The 23,197-nt window shown below is 39.5% G+C and overlaps 1 protein-coding gene across 1 annotated transcript in view; it reads left to right on the top strand.

Moving 5' to 3' along the window:
• LOC133996983 (sodium bicarbonate cotransporter 3-like) overlaps positions 1-21,069 on the top strand; it is a 46,908-nt gene extending 25,839 nt beyond the window's left edge. The window contains exons 8-26 of the mRNA XM_062436512.1: positions 3,430-3,545; positions 4,272-4,429; positions 5,066-5,153; positions 5,356-5,502; positions 5,772-5,878; positions 7,684-7,858; positions 8,857-8,990; positions 9,795-10,040; positions 10,825-10,930; positions 12,356-12,517; positions 12,995-13,108; positions 13,385-13,546; positions 14,419-14,670; positions 14,865-14,933; positions 15,194-15,367; positions 16,231-16,368; positions 16,918-17,018; positions 18,607-18,723; positions 20,353-21,069. Of these exons, the coding sequence (XP_062292496.1) occupies positions 3,430-3,545; positions 4,272-4,429; positions 5,066-5,153; positions 5,356-5,502; positions 5,772-5,878; positions 7,684-7,858; positions 8,857-8,990; positions 9,795-10,040; positions 10,825-10,930; positions 12,356-12,517; positions 12,995-13,108; positions 13,385-13,546; positions 14,419-14,670; positions 14,865-14,933; positions 15,194-15,367; positions 16,231-16,368; positions 16,918-17,018; positions 18,607-18,723; positions 20,353-20,434 (2,648 nt within the window). The 3' untranslated portion in view covers positions 20,435-21,069. The remainder of the gene's footprint in view (positions 1-3,429; positions 3,546-4,271; positions 4,430-5,065; positions 5,154-5,355; positions 5,503-5,771; positions 5,879-7,683; positions 7,859-8,856; positions 8,991-9,794; positions 10,041-10,824; positions 10,931-12,355; positions 12,518-12,994; positions 13,109-13,384; positions 13,547-14,418; positions 14,671-14,864; positions 14,934-15,193; positions 15,368-16,230; positions 16,369-16,917; positions 17,019-18,606; positions 18,724-20,352) is intronic.
• The last annotated feature ends 2,128 nt before the right edge of the window (positions 21,070-23,197 follow it).

Below are 23,197 nucleotides of genomic sequence, written 5' to 3'. Positions count from 1 at the left end.
TTCTTTCTAATTCAAAGCTGTTCTGATTTTATTCTCTGACACTCGGCTCTCAGTGTAGATATTAATTGGATTGTCTGGCTGCTGTTTATTTTTCATGCAGCTCTGCTCACTAAAAGAAAGAGGTTTCTTTTTGTTCCATCAGAGTGCATTGATGCCTTTTTAATAGGTTACATATTCAAACCACAGTCTGTTATAATTAAAGGATTGAACGGCCTTTAATTGCTGATATCAATCAATGTAAAATATAGTCTATGATACAGATGTACTTGCTGATAGACTTGGGACATCCCTAGCTATGATGTCTGTTTTTTTTTAGCTGTAGAAAGTGACGTTATAAGTACTAAATCTTCTCAGCTGCAACATGTTTTATCCCCAGATGACTGTCCCATTTTAAGTACCCACAAATATAAATGTCGTGCAACTTTTTTTTCCCCCCCCTTGCATCCTTTTGGCACCCATCCTCTTCCTCCTCACCAATTCCTAAGTATAAACATTCTTTTACCTGATTAAGAAGCTAGCGAGGGCAGCGTGTGCCAACAGCGCGGCTAAATATAAGCCCGAGACCAGGATGGGCGTGCTGGTTCTGTATGTACTATCATATTGGCACCTACAGTGACTTTGTGTTCTTCCCAAATGAAGCGTAGTCGGTGTATTATTAGACTGCATGCGTGCGTGTGTGTGTCTGTGCTTGTCTCTGTCCGGGAATGGCTCCATGTCAGAGTACGGGTCATTAAAACAAGCAATCACTTTGGTCGGAGCTGAATCTGAAAGGTTGTGTGGAAGGGTGGTCTTATTATAGCTGACGAGCCTCTGTAATTGTACCCCCCTCCTCGGAAAATATACAGTATTTCACAAGAGGCAAGTGTCTTGACATCAGTGCGTGGGTTATTCAGAGAAGGGATGTTTGAAGTCTTAGTCATTACATTCTAATAAATGTGTAAAAATGTTGTACGAAGTCGGCTTTAAACAGCTAATTGAATACCAATTACAGCCTCTCTTATAGGTTACAAATAATTACAGCCAGCGGTAGAATGATATAGAAGTACTTGACACGTTTACATAAGCAGTAATAGTACTGAGTTTACTGCAGGTTATTTATATCTACACATGCCATCTACCAATGCAGGATGTTTTTTGTGGGTCAAATACCTGCACAGGGCATGCAAGAAGTCATTGGTGGCTTTCTCAGTGTTATTATAAGCTCCGCTGTGAGGGTGCAACTATTTTATCCCTCCCATTTAAATGTTTGTTTGCTTTGCTAAATTTTTTTGCTCATTAAAGCCACTTGTAGATCATTAGAATAGTGGGAAACCATTTTCAGGACTGTGTATTAGGTCACCCTCAAACAAAATGGGGGCCCAGCCTAGTGCTACTAGAGGTCAGAAACTCCACAGGGTTCATTTAACTTGATTACCATTGGTCACTTTTATGCATTATAGACACCTCAGCTCATTGTAACCCAGTGTTATTATATTATCATTTAGAGCTGGGCAATAAATCAATATTATATCGATATCGTGATATTTATAGATCGTCTTAGATTTTGAATATCCTAATATATAATATATAGAATAAGTGTCTTTTCCTGCTTTTAAAGGCTGCATTACAATAAAAATGTAATATTCTGAGCTTAACAGACTGTTCTATTGTCTGCCTTCAATCCACATAGTCATAATATTCAAATTACTGATGATTTTTTATCAAAAAACCTCATTGCGTAAATATTCTGTGAAAGCACCGATAGTCATCCCTACGATATTGTCAAAATATCGACATCGAGGTATTTGGTCAGCCAGCCCTATAATCATTGTATGATAACAACTGTTTATTATCTGAGTCTTTACACAGTACAACAAGTCAATACATTGATAATGCATCAAAGTAACACATAACTATGTAACGTTACTACAAAGATACAACATAAAAATCCAAGTTCATCTTTTTTCCTTACACATTTCCCCAAGAAACACACTAGTACCATGAGTGTTGCATAAGAGTCAGAACATTTGTGTAATTGTAGTTATTTATTTGACTCTTTTGCATACAAATGAGGTTACCCTGTGACGCCACTGTTTAAAAGGCCGGTATGGTTGAGCATTCCAGGGCTTAGCCTTCCTGAATGAAGTGTGTTGGCGGATGCAACCTAAGCTAATCCCTCCCTTATTCCAAGAGGCTTTGTCGGGTATGTGAGCAATCAGGCTCCTGTTCACCGGTCACAGCTACCCAGCATCCACCGGGGGTTACTTCAGGGTACAGTTCAAGGGTATAGATCAGCTGCAGAAAAGGCACCTTTTTAATTTTGACTAGGCTTCAGAAAGAAATGTGTTGATGTGAATAGATGGTAAAAACCTGGTAAAAGAAATGTTACTTCAGAATTGCAGAGAATAGTGCACATATCCTATTCTCTGACTCAAATACATTACTCCCCTCATTTCATCTCCCGGCCTCATGTCACCTCAAGTGCTAGCGTTTCCTGTATCTGGTTTGGCTCAAGTCACATAAGCAAATGTTGAAGTGTGTGCAGCCAATTACGCACAGAAACACTGTAGCGTGGACATGTGAAGGTGCTGAAGTCTGAAGAAGGTGAACTGTCAGCCATATCAAACATACTCTCACTCTCCTTTTGGCTCAAAGCTTACACGAATTCAAGCAAAGCGGGGCTGACATAAGCACCAGAGGAATGAGCTTGACAGACGAGGAGCAATCAGCGAGAACACTTTTTGAAATAACACGTCTTCCCCTGTGGAGAGCCATCACAGTCTTGTAGCACTGAAGCCAAATCATCACATCTAGCAAGTAATGGCTGTCATGAGAGTAATCCTTTCACTTGCAGCCAAAAAATGTGATATTTTTGTCAGTCTGATCACCTGTCTGAGGAGGTTTAGCTGTAGCCCCTGATCATTCTATAAAATTGGGTCTAATTTTTTCTACTCTAAAAGGTGATGATTTTGACCTGGGGTGGAACAGAAATGCAAATCACCAGCAGGTACAGTGGAAGCTCTGCAGCACCAGAGTTGCTTTGCATTCCCATTCAAATGTAATGAAATGTACAAGATAAAGTTTTTCATGGAGTATCTCAGAGCTTTTTGCTGTTTAACACTTTTTAACCTGTCGCATTGCGCCACAAACCTGTGGGCAGCAGCATGTTTTTCAGGATTGTGTATCAGGTTTGTTTGCTGAGAGCTCACCACTCATCAAAACTGCCTGTGAAATTGCCTCCCGTTTGTTGAGCCCATGCCATAAAACAGCCTCCACTTTCTCAAAATTGAACTCTTAATGAAAGACAAAGGGGGGGGCTTTTAATGATTGCATCACTTAATGGCATTTCATGGTTAACCACACAGCTATTCTCTACCAGTGTTTGCCTCTCCATTGTACTCATACTGTCTCCATCACCACTCTGTCTCCCCCCCTCCCCCTTCCCCCCAGGACCGCTGGTGTCTCCGCACTCCGTACCAAACAACCTGGATGGTAACAAGGCGATGGAGAGAAGGCCTTCCAAAGTAGGGGTCAGTAGAGAAAGCAGCAGTGTCGACTTCAGCAAGGTAACCTAACCACAGTACTGAGCACAGAAACAGTCCATCATGGTGAACGGCCCCCCAAGCATCCATCAGTGTTTTTCCTCAGTTTCTGGACTTCCACTGACATTTCAATGAGCCTGTGTTGAAAGCTGCCTCTATAAGAGCTGCCATCACATACCCATTGTTGCCCTTTCCTTCTGGGCTCAGTAATAGGCATCTGCAATCATCGCTCCACCTGTAGTGGACAAAGAATTCATCATCAAAGAAAAAGTTTTTAGTTATGAAAATGTCCTCCCTCGCATGGCCTCCATCCATCTTGCCATTTTGTTCCTCATCCATTAAATGAAATGGCAGGCCGCCATTTGTAGTTATCATGATAATGCCATCTATTATGACTCCCAAAAACATAAGGTGCAGTGTTTATATGAGTCAGAGTTTACAAAAGAGGGATGAAGGCAAAACTTTTCTGCACAGGGATAAAGAAAGTGTTGCCATGCTCAGATCTGTATTTAGCATTGCACATGAGAGGTATTTAAATAAGAACATAAGAAAAGCATCACATCAATGGACAATCTTTGCTCAGTACTATGTTGTCGATTACATAGCTGCTAGCTCTCCTTATTTTTCATCCATCACTTTACATTCACACATTTTCATCTTTTTGTTTCATGCGTGTCCATGAAACCTTATCGTCTTATTCCTCCTGGATGCAGCTGAATAAATCTGAGTCCTGACTTCCATTGGTTTCAGGTGGACATGAATTTCATGAAGAAGATCCCTCCGGGCGCCGAGGCTTCCAATGTGCTGGTTGGGGAAGTGGACTTCCTGGAGAAGCCCATAATTGCCTTTGTACGACTGTCCCCTGCAGTCCTTATAACAGGCCTCACTGAGGTGCCGGTGCCCACGAGGTACTGTGATAATATAGAGTTTAATAATATTATGAGAGACTTTAATTCTCAAAAAAAGATATTCAAAAAAGTGGCCAATGTATTATACTATCTTCAATTTAAAGGGAACTGACAAATTAATTCCTAAAAGCCTGAGTCATATGGGACTAAAGTAACTGGGAGGTCTACTGTGATTTTTAATAATAGAGGCTATGCACATTTTTCTATATCTGTATCCTATGGTATAAAGTTAAAAAAAGGGTCTATATCTGTGCTAGTAGCCTTGTGAGGCCAGAAAAAAAAGTTGTTGCTTGGAAAAAATGGTGTCACAATTTTGCTTATCCGGAACACATTCTGTATAATGTGCCAAAAGCTTGAGCTAAGTGTGCTGCAGGAAATATGATCCACATTACTGCTGATGTCTGTCTTGTCAGGACATGTAAGCCAATAACCAGAAAAGGCAGGGAAGACTGTTGGCTAGCACATATGAATGTTAACAATGCAGGTGTCACAAATATTCTTAAAAAATGTGAAAGAACCATTTAAATGTATTTTTGACAAAATGTAATGAAAAATAAAACACAAGAAACCTCTACGGTGTATATTTAAATGATAATAGTGTTATTCATGGTTCATTTTTGTATTTCTCATCCAAAGGTTTCTTTTCCTGCTTTTGGGTCCTCATGGTAAGGGGCCTCAGTACCATGAGATTGGTAGATCCATGGCCACTCTGATGACAGATGAGGTGAGAGAACTTCAGCTAACTTCAGCTTGTGTAGTCTTTAAACTGTATCAAAGAAAATCTTGGTAGTAGTTTGGAATAAAACATTTGGATTAGAGTGGATGTTTTCATTTGGCTTCTCCACTGCAGTGAATTTCCCCTTGCTGTGAACACATTAACATGTTATCAAGGCATTTTTTAACAACTTATAATATTCACGGTGTAGATTTTCCATGATGTGGCGTACAAGGCCAAAGACAGAACGGATCTCCTCTCTGGGATAGACGAATTCCTCGATCAGGTGACTGTCCTGCCTCCTGGAGAATGGGATCCCACGATCCGGATTGAGCCCCCTAAGAACGTCCCATCTCAGGTGAGTGCTTATATCTCTGTCATAGGCTGTGTAAATAGTAATTACTGAATAATACTTACTGTAATTACTGTAAACCTCTGTGTGCTTTTTAAGTCTAATTTCACAAACTGCAACCTAGAAGTCTTCAGTGTGTATTTCTCTATATCATACCGTACTCCATACCACTATAATCACACTGACAGTGCCCTCTTATGGACTTGAGCAGCATGACAGCATGTAGATAGAAATGCATTTAAATATTCTGATGTATATATTATGTCCTCCTGCAGATGAAGAGGAAGAGGCCGTCCCATCCCAATGGCAACGCATCTCCAGCTGGAGAGCTGGAAAAGGATGACGACCATCACGGAGGACCTGAGCTGCAGAGGACCGGGAGGCGAGTACAGCAACTTTTCTCAGCATAGCAACAAATGTAGATTATAATTATTTACTCGAATGGTCCTGATTTACTACAAGGGTACAGGCATTGATTTGAATATCAGCTGTGTTAGCGAATATGTTGACATGGAAAAATGTGATAATTAGAGTGTATTATAGTTGAATTAACAACCTCATTAGAGCATGTGGAAATGTTTAATGTTGATTATGCTGAAGTTTTAGGAAGCTCAAGTGCCTCTTGTTAACAAAGAAAGCTCATCTGACTAAGGATCTAATTTTTTTTGGCCTGTCATATTTAATCTTATGATGTTACAACAGTGAGATTGTCCTTGCTGCAAACTCTTTAAAATCTTTGTCCAACAAGTGAGAGTACATAAAATTCAGGTCATCATCACCAGCAGGTGATTTTTATGTTGAACAGTAGATTTACTTGTTCTGTAACCAAAGAGTGTTCAGTAAAAGCAATTTCTGTATTTGAACAGCTCAACACTACTATGTGATAATGTCTGTGGACTGCAGATGCTGACATTTATGGATTGCTAATGCTGAGTCCCTGGAGCTCAGGCCACACAGTGGAGAATGTGTTTATTTGAAGCCTCAGACACACACACACACACACACACACACACACACACACACACACACACACACACATAGACGTTCAGTTGGGGAGGCACTGTATTATTTACAGATTCACTCTCCTTTTCACCACTACTATAAAAGGCTCATGCTATGAGGCAGTGACTGGGGGGGGGGGGCAGGGGCAGAGTGTAAGGAAGTGCAAGGAGCTGATGTAAAGAAAGCTAACAGAAACAGGGGCTATATAAAAGAGACAGCAGGGGGGGGGGGGGTTTGGTGGCAGGCAATATAAGTTATTCCGGAGGTGTTTGGAGAAAAGAAAATGAAAGAAGACCTCACAGCATAGCAATTGGACAGGTGTCAAAGAAAGCAAAAAAAAAGATACACAAGGTGAGAAATGGATTTCAAAAAAAGAAAAGGAAACTCTCGAAGGGCAAACAGAAAGAGAGAGATTGTGAGTATTCATAGGACAAACCAATATCACCTCCTGTAGGTTTGAGGCTACAGGTGTTAATATTTTCTGCCCCCCTACAAACTCTCCACTGCAGTTTGTATTCAAGCAACTAACTTCAAACATAAAAAACAATCGTTACCAATTAACTGTGTAAAAATATCATCAACACTCTGCAGCTATAAAAAGAACAAGCAGGAGGATTGATGTGTTGAATTATTAACACGTAATTAGAAGGGCATTTCACAGCCGTAGTGAGACCCGCTCTGATCTCTGATTCAAGTCAACCAGAGATTTAATAAATGTTTGTCGCCATTAACAGAAAGCTTTCATTGTTTTTAAAAGTATTATTAAAAATGATGGCTTTATGTGACAGAAGATTACAAGCCCACTTGACTCTTCTCATTTTCCTAATGAACTCATTTATGTTTTAATAAATTCCTTTTGTGATGTTGTTGTGCACTAATATGACTTTAAAGTTCGAACATTAAAATTCAGATAAAATATTCCTTTATTAGTCCCACGATAGGGACATTTTTAATATTACAGCAGCAAAGTGGATAGTAAAATAGCATCGATAAAAGCAAAAAAAAGGATAAAGAACAATAAATAATACACACAAAAGCAATAAAAAAACAATAGTAGTAAAAAGTATAATAAAATAATAATAATAATTGGTGTTGAGTGATAATAGACCTGAGTTGATATCTAAATCTCTCGTTTACATCTAATAGTTTCAGCTCCATTTAAAATCTTCCTCTCTTCTCTTCCAGGATATTTGGAGGTCTGGTCCTGGACATCAAGAGGAAGGCTCCGTTTTACTGGAGCGACATCAAAGACTCCTTCAGCCTGCAGTGTCTAGCCTCCATCCTCTTTCTCTATTGTGCCTGCATGTCCCCCGTCATCACATTCGGAGGTCTTCTTGGCGAGGCGACGAAAGGCAACATAGTGAGTCAGACGAATCTGCACTTAGAAGTCAGAACTGGTGCTTGTCGGGAGCACAGCGGGGAATCAAAATCCTTAATCCCTGGTAGAGCTGCGTTGAATGAAATGAACTATACAGGGCATAGTACGTTTCGGTTGTCATATGTGAGGATATTAATTTTGTGTTTCTTCTGATCGGATATAATCTAGTAATATATAATCTAAAGCTGTATGACCCTGCCATGTTTACCCCCAAATACTGTCAGCAACACCAGCACTCTCTAACATAACATTTAACATATATTTAAGTTCAAACTTTGAAACTTTCATTCACAATATGAGGATTTCATGCAGCTGTGAAGAGCTGCTTCCAGTCCATCTCAGTCATACCCATCACTAATCTGTCTCTCAAATAAGAAACACATGTTCTATCTTCCCTTAATCATCGTGTCATGTAAAACAGGTCATTTTACTGTGTCAAGAAAAGTCACCGTAAGTTTTCACCCGGTTCCCTGTACTGGTGCTCATTTGTGTAGATTTAGTGCCGTGAGGTCTTACTGTCCAAAGTATATTGTGATGATTATTCAGTCTCCCTTGCTCTAATCTGTTTTCACACTGCAAACTATTTGATATAGTCGCTCCCCCTCTCTCTCTCTCTGTGTCTGTTTCTCTCTGCTTGTTACCCAGATGTCCTTACTAGGCCAGGGACTGTTGGCATAGGCGCAGACTGTGTGCTGGTGTGTGTGATGTGTCTGAGTAAACTCAGCAGGCGAGGGCCACACAGAGATATGGCTTCGGACAAGTCAGCAGGGTGGAAACATTTAAATAGTTTATCTAGTCTCTCAGACGCAACCCATAATGTCTCTTTAATCAAAACTCTCTCTGTTCTCGTCGGGGGTCTCTTCCTCATCTTTCTCTTCTCTCCTTCAGCCTTACCCTGTCTATCCTCCTTTGTGTGGATTCACCTTCCCTATTCTCCCTTTCTCATTCCCTCACTCCCCCCCTCTCCTCTCTCTCTACAGAGTGCCATAGAGTCTCTATTTGGGGCATCGATGACAGGAGTGGCATACTCCCTCTTCGCAGGCCAGCCCCTCACTATTCTCGGCAGCACAGGGCCCGTTTTAGTGTTTGAGAAGATCCTCTTCAAGTTTTGCAAGTAAGTTATATGGGCTATATTGTGAAAAAACTCACTTTTTCAGTGCTTGTGCATGTTTATTTGGGTCTCTGGGATGCCTACTGATATACAAAATGTGGAAGAAGACCACCCACTCTTTGATGTGGGCTGGCTTGTTTTGAACTCATGATTCAACAAGTCGATCAAATTTATGTAATTTGTTGCTTCATTGAAATTGTAATCCAGTTCAGTGAACATTTTTCATTTCCTATACGTTCTTCACAATAAAAGTTTGTTGTTATTTAGTCATTTAAAAGCTTTTAGTATGAAGAAGTAAAGCAGGAAATGTTAGTTTGAGGGGCTGCAAAAATAAAAATAAAAAAAGAGTATAAATAAGTCTCAGAATAAAAATATACAGCTGGAAATTCCCTTTCAAGCTAATTTACTTTTGCTGTGACATGATACAACATTTACAATATTTAAAATGGACTAAATAGTCATACAGAGCGAGCACATTGGGACGGGGGCCATAAAGAGACAGGAGCTAAAACGGCCCATTTCAGACAGAGGCTGAACTGAGGGACGTCATAGACGACCAGTATAAATAAGTCCCAGAATTAAAATATAGAGCTAATTTACTTTTGCTGTGACATGATACAACATTTACAATATTTAAAATGGACTAAATAGTCATACACATTATGCAGCATTTTGTATTTTAATAAATAGATTTCTTATGGTCTCCAGTAGTCTAATTAGCTAATTAGCCCTAATGTGCATGACCAGGTGAAGGCATCTACCTCAATATACTCTCTGCTCCATGTGTACTGTTTCTCACCTTCCCAGGGACTACGGTCTGTCCTACCTGTCGCTGCGGACCAGCATCGGACTGTGGACGGCCTTCCTGTGTATTATCCTGGTGGCTACAGATGCTAGCTCGCTGGTCTGCTACATCACCCGGTTCACAGAGGAGGCCTTCGCTGCACTCATCTGCATCATCTTCATCTATGAAGCTCTAGAGAAGATCTTCCACCTGGGAGATCTATATCCTGTAAACATCCACAACAACTTGGACAACCTGACATTGTATTCGTAAGTACTGAGATTCCAGTTAAATTCACTGTAAAATAGATAGAGGAATTAAATTAAATTCCTTAATCACCAGTATTACTTCAGGCAGAGCTGATTACCTCCATTAAACCGAACAGTAAGCAGCCTGTTTGAGCCTTTAAACATCTACAGTAATTTGTCTTTTGTACAAAACAACTTGGATTATAACGCAATTCAACAAATATACAAGATTTGGATTTAATCTTATCTGGAAGTTTTTGCACAAACCCAACATCTTTAACTGTGTGATTATGCTCAGTACATTTATATCAATATATTAAGATTAATTACGAATATGTATTTATCTAATATTGAATTTTATTCAATTAAATCATTATTAAGGTTTTTTTTTTAATATTCTTTATTATATTACCAATAGAAGCATTAATACTCTTAAAGGTAGTCAGAGCTAACACACTCCATTTTAAATACATTGTCATGATGTCAAATATCAAAGGGTTGCATTTAATTGTATATTACACACTCAAATAGATCCACATCTAATCATATATTACACACACAAATAAATCCCAATAACAACACACTGGTTTCATTGGTAAAGACAATAATTGTAGTGGCTCGAGGAGTTCCCAGCAGATCTCTCCCCGGGAGGAGAGATGAAACTACCTACTTATAAAACAAATCTAAAACAATTGATGCCTGGTTGTGTTTTAAATTCACTTTAAAAATGAACCTAATTGTCTTAAGATCAGCATACATAATTAGATAGATACTGATTAATATACATGTATTCTGTTCTTCCCAGGTGTCAGTGCGCTCCACCATTCAATGCTACAGATAAGATGAAGCAGGTGTGGAACCGGACAGGATACAGCCCAGACACCGTCCCGTGGAGCAACCTCAATGTTTCGGTGAGGGCGGCACACAGTGACCTCCAGTGTGATAGGCTGTAATTACACCCACTGTCATCTCACTGTAAAGGAGGGAAAATCTGTCTGTGTATATGTATGTGTGTCCTTCGTGTATGTCAAGAACCATTCATCTGATCGATTTCACACTCAGCAAGCCCTTTGCTTAGGACCAGAGGAAGCACAGTGTTGAATTTGGTGTAATTTAGTATTGTAAGTGTAGTGTAATGTTCAATATTACAAACAAGCAATCAGCGAGCCGCTCTGCAGCAGCGAGGCAGGGCTTCTGGGCTCTGTGACTGCATGTTATGAGCACAGGCAGAGCTGTATGACCCTGCCATGAGAGAGATGAGGGGAGGACAACTTTCTTCCTCGGATAACATTAAAAGTTTGTTATTGGCTTCCCGACTCATTTTAAATAAGACACGAGAAAAGAGAGAGAGGAAGGGTGAGCTGAGAGTATGAGCGAGCGACAGGGAGACAGCGATTGAAAAAGCTTTCTCTCTCATTTTTGTCCTCTGTGTTTCTCCTTTTCATTTATTTGTTACATCCAACAAATGCAGCAGTAAATATAAGGCTGTGTTTTTTTTCCTTGCACAGCAGCTGAGGAGCACATGTGGGAGAGAGAGAGAGAGAGAGAGAGAGAGAGAGAGCTTTCTCTGAATGAGATAAATGACTGACCTATAAGTGGCCTGCAGTGTTTTCACATCACTTTCTAGTATCAGCTCAGCTTGAGAACAGTTTTTTTTTACACATAACGTGCTCTAAAAGAAAATAGTAAAAGAAGAGACAGTGAAAACAGCTACATCAAGAATGGACAATGCTTCACACAGACAGTTCAAGATCAGCATGTCTCATATAAGCACAAATCTTTTGAGCAAATATACAAACTCAAAATGATCCAAACTGAAGCCTCAGAAAAATAAACAATCTACAAGCCCAATATCAACAGTCCACTTTATTTTAGGATGCACATTTATTCAAAAGCTCTCTGTTATGTATTTTATTTTTAAATGTAGCTCTTGAAATGACAGTATTTAACATTTCTATGATATGAAATGTTAGTCTCTTTCCTGTAGTTGGTGTATATGTTCAATTCATACCCCACATCAACAGTATTAATTTTACTATGCTTTCAAGCAGCAATAGTGGAGGCCAAGTGATCAGCCTGTTCCAAACTGGCACAGGTTGAACTGGCACTGTACTAGTATTTAAATGATGTGTAAGAAAACACACACACACACCCATCATCAGCCAATATCCTACAGTCACACTCACTCACTGATTCATGCAAATGTAGCCAGATACATAAATACGAATGCAACAACTTACTAGGCTGCCAAATAAAACCTGATTCTGTCAGCGCTGGCACAGCTTATCAAAATGTAGTGTTACAACGTGAATCTTATACTCCTTCTTTTCCTCTAGATGTGTAAAATGCTCGAAGGAGAGTTTGTGGGTTCGGCCTGCGGTGAACATGGTCCCTACATCCCAGATGTTCTCTTCTGGTCCATCATCCTCTTCTTCACCACCTTCTTCTTGTCAGCCTTCCTCAAGCAGTTCAAAACAGAGAGATACTTCCCCACTAGGGTGAGATGTTTATCACGTGTGACATGTGACAGTAATGTTTTATATTACTGCTTAAAATGTGAATATCAGTACATTTTTTCTACAGCTCTGCATGCAGTAATGTGTAGATTTAGCTAAAAGCCTCTCCCATTAAGTAAATGTTTAATATGCAGGAGCTGTCTCCTGTACAGAAAGACAAGATCCTCCCACATCCTCCCACACAGCAGCAGCTCCTCTGTTATCGCATGGTGGTCTGTGTAGGCAGGTGTTGCTATTGTCTGAATTGTTATGCTTTTATTGTTGACACAAATGTAATTATTACTTTGGTGGATTTTGACAATGATGACCTGTAAAAGACTATGATTGTGTGTTTGGGAATTAACTTGAAACAACAAGGAAACAGTGTGTGTGCTCAGTTTAACTCCTTAAATAGATGAATAAATAAACCTGTGGTGTTGTTTCTTTTCTCCGTGTGTGTGTGTGTGTGTGTGTGTGTAGGTGCGGTCCACTATCAGTGACTTTGCTGTCTTTATAACCATCATGGTCATGGTGTTGGTGGATTATCTAATGGGGATCCCCTCTCCTAAACTCAATGTCCCCGACCGCTTTGAGGTAGGCATCTATTCCAACATGTCTGTCTATTTATAAGCGTGGATGATCAGATCACATGGAGGGGAATCACAGTCAGGGAGTTTATCCAAATGTAATGCGCCATATAAAGTATTTAATCCAAAAATGCTTTGATATAGATGTTAAAATGATATCAAGCCTAGTATAGTCAACAGAAATGTTACTATATTAGGCAAAGTTCTGAATTTAGTACTTAAAACGTGTAATATCTCACATTATCAAATACTCTTATATAATTATTTTGTCTTTTCCATGCAGCCGACTTCAAAGAACCGAGGCTGGCTGATAGACCCTTTAGGAGAAAATCCCTGGTGGACGCTGCTGGTGGCAGCACTTCCTGCCCTGCTCTGCACCATCCTCATCTTCATGGACCAACAGATCACTGCCGTCATCATCAACCGCAAAGAGCACAAGCTCAAGGTTCAAACCTGTGCTTATTTTCTCTTAATGGTGTTAAAACTTGATCATATTCTGTTCAGAACCACTGTCCACCATTGTCATTGTTTTTCTGTATCAAAATTATTCTAAAATCATGTTTAATTAATATATTTTGAATTAAGCTTTAATTAAGGTTTTAAGTCATGTATTATGATAATTAGAGGAAGTAGGGGTAAGAATTAATATCGGCTTCATGGGAGCTGGTTTTAATGTCTTTGTTCACGTACAAAGAACAATGGAAAAATACCCAAAACTGCATGACTTAACATGTCGGTATAAACTTGTGTTTAACTTGAATTAACTATACCAAAGCTCATGCTACAAGCTCAACAAAGTGTCAGTAGCATTATTGAATTAAAAAAAAAAGAATGACTTTGCAAAATTTTGCTAAATCCTGCATCCCTGACATTCGACCACCAATCTGCCTGTTTTGTGTTATTTTATCTATTAATTTGTGCCGCCTCCACTTTGCTCTCTTTCTATCTGAACCCTCCCTTCTCCTCTCTCTACACTCCTCTAATCCTCTTTAGCTCACTCATCTTTCACCAGTCATCACGCTCACTGTCTGTCGTACTTCATTATAGTTGAATCAAACATTTTCTCTCTTCTGTCCTTCCGCTTTGTTAATCTCACAGAAATACTTTGACTAATTTTTTTTCAGCTTTTTTCTCTTAGGTATTTTTTATGCCTCAGCACTCCACATTAAAAATAAATCCAACCCATATTGAAAATTCAAGGTTTTTTGCCATACACTTTTTATTTTAGGAGTACATTTGCTTCTCAGGGGAAAACTCATCACTGTGTCGAAAGCTTTCAAAACTGTGTTTCTCGTCTCCCTCCTGTGCATCCTACAGAAAGGCTGTGGCTATCACCTGGATTTGCTGATAGTAGCAATAATGCTGGGTGTTTGCTCCATTATGGGCCTGCCGTGGTTTGTGGCTGCAACCGTCCTCTCCATCTCCCACGTCAACAGCCTGAAGGTGGAGTCCGGCTGCTCCGCTCCAGGAGAGCAGCCAAAGTTTCTGGGCATCCGTGAGCAGCGGGTCACCGGATTCATGATCTTCGTCCTCATGGGTTGTTCAGTTTTCATGACCTCAGCGCTCAAGGTAAGAGGAAGGAAAAACATGTTCAACTCATGCCATGCTGATTTGCTAGTGTGCATTGTGATGAATTTAATATATTGCAGATTTTTTGCAGAAGTCTGTCTACTTTAATGCATCCTGGTGAAATGTACTGAACTGCAAATTCAATCTTTTATACTGTTTTTAATACTCTGTCGGTTCTCTTCTGCTCTTTACAGTTTATTCCTATGCCGGTGCTGTATGGAGTCTTTCTCTACATGGGAGTTTCATCTCTAAAAGGCATTCAAGTAAGACTCTGTTCTGCTGCTCCTTAAAGATAACATACTCTAATATTCTTAACAGAGCAGCAGTCACGAGCTGTTAAGATAAGTTTTCCCCTCGTAGTTTCAAAGCTTTGATCGTAATTCAGAATCCGTGAAAGCCTTTAATGTGTTTCCTTTTCTGAATAATGTATTGAACCCCTCCCCTCCCCCCTTTTTCCTCATCACCCCTTGCATTTTTAAAAACTCCATCACTGAGCTTCTTTGCTCTCGTTTTTTCTCTGCAGTTCTTTGACAGAATCAAGCTGTTTGGCATGCCTGCCAAGCACCAGCCGGATCTGATTTATCTGCGCTATGTGCCGCTGTGGAAGGTCCATATCTTCACCCTGGTGCAGCTCACCTGTCTGGTTGTGCTCTGGGTCATCAAGGTCTCTGCTGCAGCGGTCGTGTTCCCCATGATGGTAATGATGACCCCAAATCTCACTGATAGTTTGGGTTGTTTTGGACACTTAACTTCACATCTACATGCAACTACCTACTCAAGATTTACTCCAGTTAAAAGTCACACCACAGTAGATTTTAAGCTGTAATATAATTATGTTTCATAATCCACACTCATCATCATTTTTCTCCTTTATTTTGCAGAATTATTATTAATTTAGGTTCTATATTATTGTATTTTTTACTCTTCCCACATTCAGCACTTGTATACATGTATGTGTATGTGGGTATTTATATATATATGCATGTAAGTATGTATATATTTATGTATACATGTAAGTTAAATATTGCATATCAAACAGGCACAGTTTAGATTTTAGCCACTTTACTGCACTAACTCAAGTATCACCCCTTCAATTGCACTTTTCTGGTTTATGGACCAAATACAGTGTCACCCATGTCATTTATTGGAGACACCTCTTACCTACCCGCCTATCTGGGATAATGATTGGCCTGAAGTCACATGACCATAGACCCAACCCATCTTGGTAGATTCCCCATTGACTGGTACATGTCTGGAGGCACATAATTGGTTATTTTTTGTATATTTTTCTGCTTTTTAACAACACTATTTAAATACTGTTTGTAATGTGTGTTATGATGACCCGGAACGAGTTGGTTTAATAATAAAGTTGTTCTATACTACAAGTGTTGCTGGAGCTTTGACCTTTTTAGACTTTTATTCCCTTCTCCGTGCACCATGAAGTTGCACCAGAAACGTCTACTATGCTTCTACAGATGTATTATTAATAATTATTTACTGTATAAATATTTTTATGATGTGACATGTGAAATGACAGATTAACTGTTTTTGTCTTTGCAGGTTCTGGCGCTGGTCTTTATCCGAAAGCTTTTGGACTTTTTCTTCACGAAGAGAGAGTTGAGCTGGCTGGATGACTTAATACCAGAAAGCAAGAAGAAGAAAGAGGATGACAAGAAAAAGAAAGCACGTGAAAAGCTGGTAAAATCAATATCATCATCATATCATATCAGAAGTAGGCACATTAGAGAAATTTAGGTTTTCTTTCTCAACTGTAGCAGCCTTTTTATGTTGCTTTTGTGATGCATAACCCAAGGTTAACTTTTCAAAATTGGAGAATATGAAGAACGATATTATGAAGCTTAATAAATCACGTTAATCTCACTCTCAGTCTGATCATCTCAGTAGCTACAGCAGTTAGTGGAATTCAGTGTGTTAATGCTACAATAAAAGAAGAAGAAGCAGGTCTGGGTGTATAAGTAGTGGAGGGGCTCACACTGGTGTTGGGTCTTAAATACAATATATGGAAGTTCCTCAGAGGAAGTTGTTGCCTGTGTGTAATGTTATAAAAAGGGAAAATGTAACAGATTTAAATAGGCACGGCTACAGGAAGCTCATATTACTTTATTTTATGTGTGAGCATGTGCAACGCGTGTTAGAAGATATGAAAATGTTTTACCACTATATGACACATTTCTGCAGTTAGAGCTATTGTGTGATTTTTAGGCTTTAAATACTGTTTCCATTCAGGAACAAGAGTCCAGGCTGCAGGAAGCAGGAAAGCTGGGAATGAAGGTCAACTTCGAAGAATCAAACAGGCTCACCATCCCAGTGAAAACACTCTCAGGAAGGTGAGTCCTGCTCCTCATAAAAAGCACACTTATGGCGCTTTTCCACTACACAGTTCCAACACGACTCGCCTCGACTCGGCTCGCCTCGCCTCGGCACGGTTCCAGAACAGACCTTTTCCATTACAAAAAAGTACCTACTCAACGTGGGCGGGGTCGTCATAGCACGGCTCGGCGAAACTGCCGTGACTTCGTTTTATATGCGACACAAAACACATAAACAATGGAGGACATTGAGGCAGTGGTGTACTTGCTGCTGTATGAGGCTTTCTGGCACACACAAAGCAAGAAAATTGAGCCGTATGGATGTAACTATGGTTGTAACGCTGCTGCCGGTATTTAAAAATGCCGGGTTTGATTCTTGTGTTGGACGGCTCATGACGCTTCCAGCGACAACTACCAATCAGCGGCCAGCAGTGTGTCGACGTCACATTTTAGTACCGGCTTGGCTCGCTTGGAACCTCACCAGAGCAGGTACTAAAAAAGTATCAGGTACCAGGTACTTTCCCTAGTGGAAACGCAAAAAGAACCGAGGCGAGTCGAGGCGAGTCGTGCTGGAACGGTGTAGTGGAAAAGCGCCATTTGGTCCACAGTTTAGGGGATTGAAAAGCAGAAGTTTATTGTAAGGGCTTAGTGAGGCTACAAGTGTTTTTTTATTTTATTTTTAATTATTATATATGACACCAAAATTCACATCTTTTATGATTAGATTGACTTATTTTGTGGTGCATGAGGCAAATGAATACATTTTTATCATGCCTTAACGTAATTTATGGTGCACAGTTAATATAAATAGTCTCCATATGGTTTTATTTGCTTCCTAATCAATGCCTTTATGGCGCCTGACATGAATCAGAGAAGTCAGAACAGCTTTTAACCACATTGTTCAGATGTACCATGTTGTCATTTACAACTTGTACTGGTAACGGTGACGCTGGTGGTCAGCTGTGTGTCATTATTATGTCCGTTTCGAACAGATCATACAGAATAGGACTAGTGAAGCAAAGCCTCCCAATGGAAGAAGAGGTAGCAGGGTTGTGTGTCTGATGCAAAAAAAAACATCAATCTAACCTTTCGCACTGATACACAGACAGTTAGCGCATGGCCAAGACTGTCAGTTATCAGCTATTTTTAAAAAGAAAAAAAAAGAAACACTGGCACACTAAAAAAAACCACACTGCTTTGTGGGTTGTGTTTTGTTTTATTTTGGGGTTTTATTTAAGTATATATTGTCTGTATTAAAATGTTTGTCTTGTAATCGTATCCTTGTCTAACTAACCAGTAATGTGTACTCAATCAGCTCACAATAACTTGCCTAAAATGTCTTCTTACTTGTTAACATGGAACATTTACTGTATGTGGCCTGTCCGGTCGGCTATTTTGTGCCATTAGTTTGTTTTTCGATCTCTAATTTATCTGCATGTTTGTGTGTCGTGCTTGTTTTGAACTGTCCTGCACTCCTGCTGATTTTGATGTCTACATGCCTGTCTTCTCTTTGTGTTCCTGTTGTGTGTGTGTGCGTGTGTGTGTGTGCGTGTGTGTGCGTTTGTATGCATTTTTTTATTTTTTTTTATTTTTTTTTGGCATGCAGTTCTGATTCTGACCCCTTGGTTGTAAATATCTCTGATGAAATGGCCAAAAGCGCGGTGTGGAAAGCGGTGAACTCGAATGCAGACTTGTGTGCCCAACCTGTGAAACGTAGCGGAAGGTAGCTATGCCATTACCTGCAGTCTCTCCCAAAAAAGACCAATATCCTTTGTTACTTTGGTTACTTTCTGTATATTAATCTTATTTTTACACTAAAATAAAAATATAAATATAGTGAAGCTACTTGCTGCCTATAAGGGAGAAGATCAATCTAATATTTAAAGGGACAGTTCCCCCCCAAAATACATAATTTTCCTCTTAAACATGGTGCTATTTATCCATCGAGATTGTTTAGGTGTGAGTTACCTTCTCTCGAATACAATTGGAACTGGAAAGCACTTTGCTTGTGGTGCTCAAAGTGCTAAAACTTGACCAACTATGAGTAAATGCCAGTCCCTCAAGCAATAGCAAGAATTAATGCAAAATCAAGCATTTCTCCTAAAAGGTCTATTCCTGCAATAATGTCTAAATCTAGACATTGACATTGAAGTTAAAAGATGGCAGAGACAGTCGTTAAAGGAGAGCTTCAGTATATGACAGCTAACGGCTCTCCACTGAGACTGTGTGTGTGTGTGCGTAACGGGCTTAGAGCTGACAGTGTGTCACTGGTCGCTGCACACGGTCAATACTGAATGAGTCAGAGAAAACTTCAGAGACTTCAGACTCAGACCTTGTTTTGCTTCTGGCTTGTAAGCAGAGCGGTTTCCAGCTTTGCAACTTTCATGTATTTTGCTTCTTTTAGTATAACATGAAAAGGACTCAGGCAGGTCTGAACGTGTTAGATTAATGTCTGAATCTTATATTAATGTTGTGCAGATGTCACTGAATGTATCCAGGATTTCACAGAAACATCAGTACTGTTGTCCACAGCTGGCTGCAGCATCATACATTTGACACATTTGCTTTTTAGTTTTTTGAAAGTATTTTTTTGCCACTTTTAGAACCACAAACTGAACACCATCCACTTCTATTTTATTCAAGACAAACATGTTGGAAACAGATAAGAGGAAAAATATGTGTTTTTGATATAGTGAACTGTCCTTTTAATGCAGGCTTTTGAAAATAATCTGTGGTGCTGTAAAACTTCTTGAGGTTAATCAGATAATTAAAGTTGCTTTGGGCATTTTAAATGTAAGTCCATAGAGAATACAGTCTAGACTAGTGGTCTCCAACTCTGCTCCTGGAGAGCTACTGCTCTGCATGTTTTAGGTATCTCCCCACTCTAACACACCTGATTCTAATTATTGGCTCGTTATCAAGCGGCTGAAGCTCGTCAAAGGGTTTGATAACGAGTTAATAATTAGAATCAGGTGTGTAAGAGTGGGGAGATACCTAAATCATGCAGGGTTGGAGACAACTGGTCTAGAGTCTAAATCTGTACAAATAGAGATAAAACTTCATTCTTCTACAAAATGTTATTAATCACAGTAGTTTGACTTTAAAAAATCAAATCAGAAATGTTAGCTTAACTTGACAAATTGTGTCTAAAATTGTCTTAATTATGAGCTGCATATTTTAACACAGTCGTCACATGAGCCTCTTCATCAACAGAGTGTACTGCAGGTGTTTTTAGATGATTATAAATCGAGCCCTGTCACTCCTCACATTCTCACAGTTGCTTTCCAGCCTTAACACCTCATTAAATCTGCACAAAGAGCTCATCTTGTCTCCCTTCATCTGTGTGCGACAGCCAGGAGAAGGTGGCCTGCGTTAGAGTCGACGTCAGCCCAGATTCACCGGGAGGAGTATCCACAACGGAGACCTTCCTGTGATTAAAAGAGGAGGGGGGCGCTTCTTTACCCTCCTCACACCGCTGTCCCACACAACACTTAACCCCGCTGACGGGCATCACCTTAGTGGGAAAGGGGGGGACATGAAACTGGAACAGCACAACCTGCCTGCAGTGCTCCCACTTCTTCAGGGAAGCAGGTGGCGAGCTCACACCTCCTCCCCCTCCCCCTCCCCTTCCCCAAAGTCTCGAAGTCCTACACGTGCAGCACTTGTACACATGATGTACTGCAGAGCGCACACCGCTGAGGAATGAAGGAATCCTGCTGTTACTTCCCACTGACCCTCACTGTTAGGAACTCTCTCAATCGAGCAATTTGCCGTCACCCATTAAAAAACCACAGATGCCAAAGGAAGGGGGCCTCTCCGGTAGGGATCTTGGACTGTGTGTGTGTATCAAACCTTTCTTTTAATCCATTGTGTATATTTTAAATTCAGTTTTACTATTATTTCCTTTTAGCTGGTCGCAGTACTGTACTTATTTTTTTGGGGAGCATTTGTGACTCATACACTGCACTGTTTGTCTTCAGGTCAAGATGATTTATGACCTTTTCACTGAACTACAGTACACCAGCTTTCAGGACACATTCAAATCAAAGCCATTCAGGTACTGTCAGTGCCAGCTAGTTATATTTCAGAGTGAGTCTGGCGCATTAAACGACATAAACCAAAACAGAGGTACATTCATATACTATTATTATTATTATAACTGCAAATACTACTACTATACCACACTACTGCTGCATATGTCATGGTAGGATTTAGCTTATGAGTCATCTCTCCTGTCTATGGGGGAATAACTCAGTATTGATATTGCTGCTCAAAAATTGGTCAGTGTAAACCTCACTTTTCATATGTGCTGACATAACATCATTATTATTATTATTATTATTATTATTATTGTTGTTGTTATTATTGTATGTCTACTGTGTTTTTTTTCATTTGTAACATTATGTAAAACCTACTTCAGAGGCCATATGAAGTCTGTACTGTACAGTAAAGCACTTTGCCAGTATAGTTTCTTACCTAAAACGGATTATAGTGTATTAATGAAGAGGTTACTTCTCCTCCCACAGTATCTATTGAGCTGTTGTTCAAATGTCAGTCAAACAACTCAGGAATCTCGAAGGATTTCTGACTGTGGTCACTCAATATTTTTGTCACGAGGAGGCAGTGATAATTACCTTGTTCACTGTATTCCTTTTCATCGCTGGTATCACAACTATTTTAATAAAAGGCTGTAAATCATAAAATATAGTCAGGTGCAGAGTTTTAAAAAAAGAAAAGAAAAAAAAGAGAGAGAGAGAGAGAATATTCGTGATCCCAGTTAGCTGCACCTGTTTTTATACTGTCTGTATTGTTGGTAATAGTGTGTGTGGTGTAAAGATAATTTGGTATGTGTTTCGTTGCGAATCATTTTATGCAAAATATTTCTACAGTAAATGTAAAAGGAAAAAAAAAAAAAAGTACTATTATATTCTATGAAGTTGTTCTTATTTTGCTAAGTGGGGTCCTGTTTTAGCAATAAGTATTCCATATGTAACGTATGGATCCATGAAACTAGCTAATATTCAGGCGAAGAATAATTTGTGAAACAATGTTGGTGTCTGTTTCATCGGCTCTGTCTGTGTGTAGCTACAGTGACTATACGGACAATAGCTTACGTGCCTTGTCGAAGCTCTTTTATGTGAAAGTCTTGTACTGATAATTTAATAAGTGTTCAGAACAGATGTACACACACACACGCGCGATGGCACACGAATGCCAAAGACGGACCATCATCACTTTATAAGAGTGACCCCCCCCTCCCCCTCCTCCTGTACACCGCTCATCCTTGCTGAGGCTTAAGTCTGTGTCGTGTTACTACACATCTGTGTGAAATTTGTAGCCTGAGCCACCGACTCAAAACGATGTAACTCAATTTATCTTCCATTCAAAAAGAAAAAAAAAGAAATGTAACTCTAAAATCTGTGTATGTGAGTGTGTGTGTGTGTCCTGCCGCCACAGCTCTGGTATTCGCTCACTACATAAAAGCTCTGTAATCAGTATTGAGGTACTTGTTTTCTGGATAATTAGTGAGTGTCCGATGATTGTATTGTCAACATGAAAAATGATGTTTTTTGACATTTTGGCTCAACGCATCTTAATCTTGAGATTGAGTCTTTGTAAAGCGTCGTTTCACAGTTATATTCCACTACACACACACACACACACATATATATATATATATATATGGACCATTTGACATTAAAATGTGAGTTAGCTGTAAAACTACTTGTAATTTCAGAATATTCATTTTATTTTGACCCATAAAAAAAAGACTATTTTCACATGACATGAGACTCAGTTAAAGATATATTAACTATATTAACGGTGGATATACTTTATGTCGTGAGATGTTAACCCTCCATCGTCACTCCAACATCACATTTGTTCTGGTGTACAGACACGTAACATCAGTGAAGCACATAGCATCCTGCTGTTAGCTTGAATGATGACTTTTCTGTCATGGCAGATTGGTGCAAAGCAATAAAAGTGAATATATGGTGAATTCCTGCTGTCTTTATTTAAATCACACTGTGAGATTCATACTGTGGTCACTTACACTTTTGGTTTTGGGGGATTTTGAATGTTTGTAGTCGTGTTCTCACCCTGAACTCATTAAGAAAACTCCCCTGTATAAATGTTGTATATCTGGGTTGGGAAGGTTACTTTAGAAACGTAATAGGTAACAGATGACTAGTTAC

This window comes from Scomber scombrus, chromosome 16 (assembly GCF_963691925.1).
Source record: "Scomber scombrus chromosome 16, fScoSco1.1, whole genome shotgun sequence".
Lineage (NCBI taxonomy): Eukaryota > Metazoa > Chordata > Actinopteri > Scombriformes > Scombridae > Scomber > Scomber scombrus.
The sequence above is the reverse complement of the archived record's forward strand: the minus strand, read 5'-3'. Positions and strand labels throughout refer to the sequence as shown.